At 39.2% G+C, this 9295-nt stretch overlaps 1 protein-coding gene across 1 annotated transcript; it reads right to left on the reverse strand.

Moving 5' to 3' along the window:
* Positions 1–5191: 5191 nt before the first annotated feature.
* Positions 5192–8918, reverse strand: LOC308611271 (E3 ubiquitin-protein ligase RLIM-like; the record flags this gene model as incomplete). The annotated part of the gene is made up of 2 exons (XM_081260117.1): positions 5192–7289; positions 8624–8918. Coding segments are annotated over 2 exons (1902 nt in total), but the record flags the coding sequence as incomplete, so codon positions are not given.
* Between the last annotated feature and the right edge of the window lie 377 nt (positions 8919–9295).

Below are 9295 nucleotides of genomic sequence, written 5' to 3' on the forward strand. Positions count from 1 at the left end.
CTTACATCTCTTCCTCTTCTACCCCAGAGCATGATGATTCATACTTACTGTTTACTGAGCCCTAAATTTTCAATGCATCTTTACTGTTGCATGCAGTGTTTATTTTGCTTAGAATAAAATTAATGACTTCATTTCATTGGCTAATTGCTACTAGTCCTGTAAGATACAACTCAGATATAACCCAACTTTAAGGAGGTTTGAATTGTTAGTGTAGATTTCTCCTCCTAGATCATTCCATTTTATCCTGTATCTGAATCTGTGTCAGGGCATCCCTGACATAGAGTGTTACTGTATGTTTATTCAGCTACCTTCTTTAAAATGTAATACATTTCTTCATGATAAGTGCTGTACTTCGTAACTGTAACCCTAGCACCCAGCATTGGGCATGGCACATTCTTGGTCAGTGTTGAACGCCTGAAATAGTGATTTAGAAAAGGGTTGGCAGATATTATAACTTAATAGGCAAGAAACCCTATACAAATATGTTAAGTAAGTGAGAGAGATCTAGGTTGAAATACATCAAATCCTGGATGGTAGGTAACAGTATTAAAATAGGTTTTCTTTGGAGAATAAAGGGTGAAAAAGAAGTCTGGGATGCTCACAGTGGCCAAAAATTCTGAAGCAGTGTGTGTGTGTGTATGCCAGTAACTGTTCTAGTTTTTAGAAATGTAGTAGTAATTTAAAAAAAAAGAAAGATCTTTTGGAGCTTCTATTTTGGGATAGGAATGGGGAAGAAAACAAGCACAAGATAAATAAAAAATGTTTTAGATCGTCACAAGTGCTACTAAAGAAAAAAAAAATACACTTCCAGAATAGAAGAAGACAAGGCCAGGGGTGGTAGATAACTGTGTTGTGACTAGTGATGTGAGAATGGAGAACCCAGAGCCCAGAGTTGGCTTATAATTAGTGTCTGTCCTCTACGAATGGTGGATGAGAGAAAAAGGATTTTCCCCAACATGCTTTTCCAAATCTCCACATTTTTGCAGTGATGTTAAAGATGCTGGCTTGATGCTTAAAAATGGAGAGTTTTGAATATCACACAAAGGAGAGCCTCTTATTTCATAGTGAAAAAGCCTGAGTTAGGATGGTAAAGAATTTTCAAATCTTAAATGAAGTCACAGAAAAGAAATGCAGTTCAGATTTCCATTCGAAATTCTCATACCAGGAACTTCTCATTGAAGGGAGTATACATTCACCTCTCAAATAATGAAAAGACATGAAATGTTTGGTTAATTGTAGTAAAGAAGATACTGAAGATCTCAAAGTATTGCATATGGATAACAAGTAATATTACTTAACAGAAACGTCACATTTCTTTGTGAACTTTCCAGTACATGCAGTGTTTTGATGTTCATGTTGTTCGATGCTCAGGCTTGTTTGCATTTACAAAAGAATCTTTATACTTAATTCTTCATGGAATATTGAGAGCACAACTTATTTTCAGGGTTAGCCAAAAAAGATAGACTTTATATTGCTATCAAAAACTTATCCACAGGCTATAACTACTTTCAAAAAGAATTTGTTATTCAGATAAGGGTTTTTTTTTTGGAATTAGGCCAAAATAAACAAATGTTTTAAAAACTTCCAAGAAAATACAGAGAAAATTCTTAAGATGGAAATATTTATGCTCACAACCACAGTGATGCTGTGTATTTAAACTGATATACTGTAATGTAAAAAACGTATCAGGTTGAGCTCAGAAGATTCAGGTACAAATCTTCTCCATTTCTGATTTGTCAGGGCAGACAGAGAGGAATATGATTTGGAAGAGCAATATAATACTCAGCAATCGCTTTGAGAGAAAAATAAGTGGCTCTATAGTTTCAAAGTCAGAGTGTTAAATTGGGTTTATGATATAAGCAGCATACACTGGTAGAATGAGATAGGGTGATGTGAAGTAAAGTTAGAGCGATACGATATTGGTGGTTGTTCAAACAGGAAGGATACTGTCTTCTAGCAGCTTCAGTAGCAGGAATTAGGGATTCCATTTTTGGGAAAAATGGTAGAATATAATGTTATAGTGGGCCTAGAACCAAGACATTAAGCCATTTACTTGTCTAGGACTCATTCTAATCATTTTCTAGGTACAGGATGGATCCTAGATGAGAAGTTGTATTAGTTGTCTGTTGCTGCATAAGAAATTAGTACAAATGTAATGGCTTAAAACAGCATCCCTTTATTAGCTCACAGTTCTATAAGTGGGGATACTGGCATGGAGTGACTAGGTTCTGTGTTCGAGGTCTTAAAGGTCTGAAATCAGCATTTTTAAACCCTTGTCAGATAATTCTAACATCTAATTCATCTCTGTTGGCATCATCTGTCCCATCTTATTCAAGCTGTCATGTATCTGGTTCTTGGTATAAGTAGTGATATTTTATTGTCTTTTGGACATTTTGGCTATTATGTTAGGATACTTTGGTCCCTATTTAAAGTGTTTTGTTTTTTTTAATTTTTAGCAGGCATTCACTCTTTATAGGTTTGGCACACATTTCCTGTACTTTTATGGACGGTGGTTCCATGATAACCTAATTTTCTGACCCTTTGTGGTACTCTTTTGGTCTGTTTCTCTTGTGCAGGTGGGGTTACCTCTGGTCCCTTCTCATGCTGCTTATGGGGTCTGAAGTAGCTTCCCCAGGATACGGCACTTGGTGCTTCTGGTGAGGGAAGGGCATCTCTGGAACACGTGATGAAGAGTCCTTCCTGGGCCAGGAACTTGTGACAGGGTCTCCCTGGACTGTAAGGAGTGGAGGGTGCTTACCAGGTTGAGAGCTTTCTGTGGAGGGATCTCCGTTGCCGGTACCAGCAAGTTGCCTGATGTTTCTGGGGAGGGGAGAGGAGTCTCAGGCCCATCTGAGGAGAGCATTGTCCAGGCGGGAGCTTTTTGTGGTAGGAGCACTTTTGCTGGGACCCTTAGCCACTGACGTGTCTGGGTGGTGAAAGGGGATCTCAGGCCCAGTGGGGAAGGAAAGCACTTTCCCTGGTCACTTAGTGTCATCAGGGCTTCCAATTGTTCGTCCTTGCAGGTTCTGCAAGGCTCGCCTGGTGTTTGGGGGATTCCCATTTGATGTGATGGAGGAAGAGCCTCTTTGAGCCACTTCCTGTTACTAAGTTGGGAGTTAGGAAATGCTGGGTCTGGATCACATTTTTTTGTTGGTAGAGGGTCATAAGGTGCCCTGCCATGAGGCTGTTCATCCATTCTGAGGGTCCCTAGGCAATTCACCTTCTCTAGACCTTTCAGAGATCTCCTTTGGTTGTCTCATATTATTTCCAGGATATATAGTTGTGCGTATAAAGGGGGAGTTGGGAGAGGGAAGTATAAACCATCTTATCTGGATTAGAAGTCCTCTCTGTGCCTTTTAAGTGCTCCCCTGATTAGGTCAGGCTCACTCTGGATAATCTCCCAATCAACTGTGCTATATATCATAATCTAATGATGGGAATGATATTCCATCACATTCACAGGTCTCATACTCAAGGGGAGGGGCTCCTACAAAGATCATTGGGCATCATCTTAGAATTCTGTCGACCACAGAAGGTGCATGTGAATGTACTGAAGCATTAATTAAGCAATTATCATCCTTCGGAAGGTTTTAATCTGTTAGGATAGTATGAAAGCCAAGTACTGTTATAATTATTCTACTCACTTTAAGTGAAGTATATCTGATATCAAAAATACTTCCTAAAAATCAGACTATTCAAACAACTCTCAGAAGTTAATGTAAATTTCAGAGGTTTGATCCAAGCCTTCATTTCTGGCCATGCAGATATCTTCTGTGTGAAAACTATGCTACCTCAAAGATGTTTTCAAAAACTTCACCACCACTCCCCATTTATATGTTGTAGTTATGTGCAAATACTGTGGCTGCCAGCAATTCACAGAGAAAAGAAAGGTCAGTGATGTTGCTGACTTTAGCTTTTTAGAGAAGGTGTATACTTAACACTGCCTACATTTGTATAGGTTGCACATTGCACAAAATTTCTGATTATTGCTTTAGGTTATAATACAATGTACTCTCACCTATACCAGGATTGAAAAATTTAAGCAAAATTTTCTGGACTGGCCAATACAACCCCCCAAAAACAGCCTTCAGGCTGAATTAGGAGAAAAATCCTTCACTATGTTTAGGTTGGAAGGAAGCATGACCTAAATTTTGATTTCAAATACTCGGGGTTTTGGGTGATGGTTTTACTGGGGACAATTAGAATTGAACTATGTAGACATGTTTCTTGAAGCCAAGTTTTACCTTTAAGGCTTTCATATTGCAGCTTGTGAGGCTCCAAGCAGCAATTGGCTACTTTGGGTCATTCACACAAGGATTCAGAGTCATATATAAACCATAAAACCCTTTATAAGAAATCAGAATCTGTTTTAAAAACTAATTATATGAACTAAACATATATAGAAAGAAATTGAAGCTTGAATATATTGAAGCAGCAAAAATTAAAGACATACCTATAACTGCCCTTTATCCTTAGTTGTTTACAATCACAGCAAATCAAAGTGTGACATGTTTAAGAGAAAGGTAATTAAGTTCTAAGCTTTGTCATCTTATCACTTTTAAAAATACAAGATCTGAGTAAATGAAAGGAAAATAGAGAGGGTTGTTAAAGAGCTGAGTCATAGAGTGGAATAGAGAACAAGCGGAAGCGGAAGAGGCAAGAAAGCGTACACAGGCTGGGTTTGAAGAGAGTTGGGAATGCTGGTTGTGGTAGATGGTCTCTGATTTGCTTACCGGATCTACTCGCCATCCTTCTTAACCCTGCTTCGTGATTCCAGGAGGCTGATCTTTATCAGCTTCATGCACCAGTCTCTCTGTGTCTTCAGGTTGGGTTTGGTTAATATGACCTACTGATAAGTGATTAGAAGTCAGGAGGAAAGAAGGCAAGGGTATTTATTTCCATGATCTGCCCCCTTCCAAACTTTAGGTTGGCAGTGGATGCCATTTTCTAAGGTTACATCTCTTGTTGGGTGGGCTTCTCCTATAACTCGAAGACATTCTGGGTTGCAGGAACTGCTATCTCTCTATGCCCCTTCAAACCTATTGGTTATAATACTGGTTTCTCACAGCTGCTAGCCTCAGGGCACTTCATCATCTCTTGGTTTCCCTTCATTCCTTACACACTTTAGTCTCTTCATTAAATGCTATTCCATCACTCTTTTAAAGTGTGCCATCAGTTTTTAGCTAGAACTGACTGATACATTGGTAGTGGGGAATAGGCGAAACGTTAAGGTAGTGTTAGGGAGGTGGGATAAACTGCTGTGGAGAGAGATAGGAAGAGAAGGGTTTCAAAGCTTTTTATGGCATTCTAGGAATGTAACATGACTTCTTTATGTGAATGACTCTAATGTAGTCTTAAATGGCTTCTTAATTATTGATATTTGGTTGGGTTTCTGTTTCTCTGCATGCACAACCAGGATTGAACAGGGCTAAGAGATGTCTGGGATTTACATGATGAGATAATACTACTAGGATCTATCTAGATTCATTATATCATATTAAGACATTTCTCCCATGGAATCAGGAACATCCCAACCCAGTGCACATGCTAAGTTTTTATTGAAATTCAGTGAACTGCTATGGTGTGAAATTAATTTTTATTGTCAGTCCCCTGCGTCGGCAGGCCGACTCTCAAGCCCTGCGCCACCAGGGAAGCCCTATAACACTTTATATAGCTGAGAATTCATCGATCAGGATTTTCACTCTCATTGGAATCCACTACTTGCCTACGACAAATCGGACACGTAGAGTTCTCAGACAGCCAGCGATCAATGCAGTGAATGTGATATTCATGGGAGCAAGGTAGTATGCGAAGCTTGCTGTTTTCTGTGTACTCTGTAAGGCAAATGCTACAGGCTTTTAGTGCATCATTTTCACCAAAAGATCTTACAGCCAAGCTGTCAATCTGTGCTTTGGTGAGTCCTGTAGTTTGCAGATCATGGGAGGACCCAGAGTCACTTTCATCATATATTATTAGGCTAATTTGTCTACCCACTTGCCTGGTCTCTGATGATAAGTCTGCTGCTAAGTTTGTTTCTTCACTGCCTTCAAACATCAGTGATCTAATTCCTGAATTTTCATCACTTGAGCTGGAACCAGAAATAGGACTAGAACTGGAACTAGACGTACAATTGGGGCTTGAATGACAACTCAGTGTGGAACTTGAATGGGTATCATAGCTAGCATTTGAATCAGAACCAAATGTACCACTACTACTACCATTAGGTGACTCTAGCCATTCCATGTTTGGACTTGGAGGTGAGACACTATGCTCTAAATTACTGTCACTGTCCATAAGGTTATTTGAGTTACTAAATTCTGTCATTGTCTGCCTTAACGTGCTCTGAATTGGAACAGATGTTGTATCATTTAAGCTAGTATTGAACATTCTGCAATCGGGATTTCTAATGGTATTGACATAAGCTCTCACACCTGCCCGCACAGAATGTGAATACATATGCCTCAGTCCTCGTTCACTTTCAGAAGTGACAGTGTTGTTTGGTGTCTCAGATGTTAACTGAGTTCTACTAGCTCTGCTGTCTCTCTGAGAATATGCTCCAGAATGAACTTGTCCTACTTCAAGATTGAAGGGTATGGTTGGATATATTTCCCTCATTCCCCAAGATTCACCACTGCTGGTTGTATCTGGAGAATTTTCTCCATGAACGGCATTCCTTGTTCTAGAAGTTTCAATAAGACCGCTATTTTGCAACTCAAATCCAGTCATTTGCTGTGTCAATATTTCTTGGTGCTCAGTTCTAGAAAATCTCACATTCTCACTTAGCAGAGGCTGCTCAAAATTCTGAGAGGGTATACTATGATTCAGTCTTTGTACAATTTCCCTAAGTGAACGTGGAGGCGACCAACTTTCAATTCTTGCTCTGGTTCTCCGATACTCTGGGCTCCTACTTCTTGCTCGTCTCTGACTTGTGGTAGGTGGGAATTTCATTAATGTTTCAGTTGTATCTTGTTCAGACATAGATGGTCTTGTAAATATTGATTCAGATTGTGGACTTTCCACTTGCCTTTGGCTGTCTTCCATATTTTCTCTTCTGGGAAGTCTTGCAGACGCTACATATTCATTCTCTGGATTTGGACTCCCATGATCAAGGTTAGCATTTATTTCTAAACTGAATATGAACTGATCACTTTTAGGATTAATTTGGCTCTCTTCTCTCCAAGATTGGTTTTCTCTTTGTCCACTTGTCATATTTTCAGTTTGTCCAGAACAGTTAAGCCAGTCTATTAGAGAGTCACCACTAGACACGTCATCTGAAGAGTCTCCTCTGTCTGTTAACAAAAAAAAAAATGGGGAGGGTGCATAAAAGAACTACCAAAATTAGAACCATCATAAAATAGCACTCTGAAACTTTGTTTCAAAAACAAACAAAAAATGAGAACTTAAATACTCAGGTGTTTTCAACTGATTTCACATTTATAGAGTTAATATTTTATAAACTGCACTGTGTAGATTTATAAGTAAAGGTAGAAAAGTTTCGATTCCATCCAAAAAGAGTGAGCTAATCCTAGATAAACTTAGAGAATTTTTTAACAAGGGAATCCAGAGGAAGTCTATGTTTCAGTATTTCATCATATACACAGCCCTGTGTACCACTGTCAGAGGAATGTCAAGAGACTTTTTTTTCAGTCCACTGTCAAAACACTAATGCAATTAAACAAGGTAAACACCAGTTAAGGTACAATGCTAGTATTTTAGTTCAATTTACATTATTGTCTAATTTTCATTAGTCTCCAACATGACTACTTCTAGGCTCTTCACTTATGTGCTTTTGATAATAGATAAGCTGTTTTAAAATATAAGGTTATTGCCCAAACATAAACAAGTTTTATAGGTTTAAAAGTGTTTGCATTTTGAATACTTCTTAATGTTACCAAGATTTTTAATTGACATTAAATTGAAGGTCAGATCAAATGAATAGACTGAACCTAGCATGGTACCTATAAGACCATATTCAAGAGCCAAAGTATTATAGTATCCTCTTCATTAGACAGCAAAATCCTCTACTTCACACTGGAAGGGAAGGCACCAGACCTGAGGTCCGAGCAGGGTTTCTCAGCCTTAGCACTATTGACATTTTGGTGCTGGACAATTCTTTGTTTTGGGGAGCTATCCTGTGCACTGTGGGATATTTGGCAGCACCCCTGGCCTCTGCCCACTAGATGCTAGTAACACCCATGCCTCCCCTGTGACAACCAAAAATATCTCTAGCCATTGTCAAATGTCCCCAGGTGTTGAAGAGAGCACAATTGTCCCCAGTGGAGAATATTTCTGTTTGCTTTTTTTACATGTCTATGTAGAAAAAATAATTCAGGAAGTAGGAGGGACTTTCAGTTGAGGTAGAAAACCAAGAAAAATACAAATAGGCTACTTTGCACTGTTTCCCAATTAAAACAACCCAAATGTGAATCAGGAAAACAAACAAACAGACCTTGACATGCTCACCAAAAATCAAGTAAATGCCAGTTCTTTTTATGAGAAGTTACTTACCAAATGAATGTAAGTCACTTCTGTATAATTTACTATTTCCTATTATGAAGTTACTATTTCCTATTATGAAGTTCCTTCTTCATCCCATCCTATTCCCTCCAAAAGCAGAATATACCTGTATTTTCATCTGAGTCTTGTGGTGCGTTTTCTTTAATTAGCTGAAGTCTTCTCAGCAACTCTTCTTCCGTACTTTCACCTGGAATGCCTAGAAGATTGTTGTCTCTCATAAGTTCGTAATCTTCTTCACTCAGATTATTTACGAACCTGGAGAAATCTTCTTCCCGAACCAATCGGTCCGTTTGACTTATGTGTTGGGCCGAAACTCCATCTCCTTCATCGTTGGAATCCGAGTTTTCCACCTTAATAAACAAGTGGAAAATTATCTGAAATTCACGACGTGGTGTTGAAATTCACCAATGGTCGTTTCGTTTTCTTCGCTTTCTACTTCCTGCCAGAGTGTCCGGTTCTGACTCAGTCGGATGACCCTCCGCACAGATTCCTCCCTTCTCCCTTCCCGACTCAGTTCTGTGGCCCCTGGTGACGCAACAGTTGGGAGCCGCCTCGAGCCCAGAACTTGCTAGACGTTGCCTAGGCACCCATTATCTTCCCCGCTGTTACCGAGTAGGGACTGGATTCAGGTTAGGTTTCATTTCATTCAAAACCAGCCAATGTTACTGAGGGTTTATAGTGTACCAAGCACCGTGCTTCACCTCGTTTCACCCACATGAGCCTATTCTCAGGTTTTCAGGCTCTGATATGCTCTATTTATTCGTTACATTCCATAGGA

Source organism: Mesoplodon bidens, assembly GCF_964165515.1.
Source record: "Mesoplodon bidens genome assembly, contig: HAP1_SCAFFOLD_386, whole genome shotgun sequence".
NCBI classification, from domain to species: Eukaryota; Metazoa; Chordata; class Mammalia; order Artiodactyla; family Ziphiidae; genus Mesoplodon; species Mesoplodon bidens.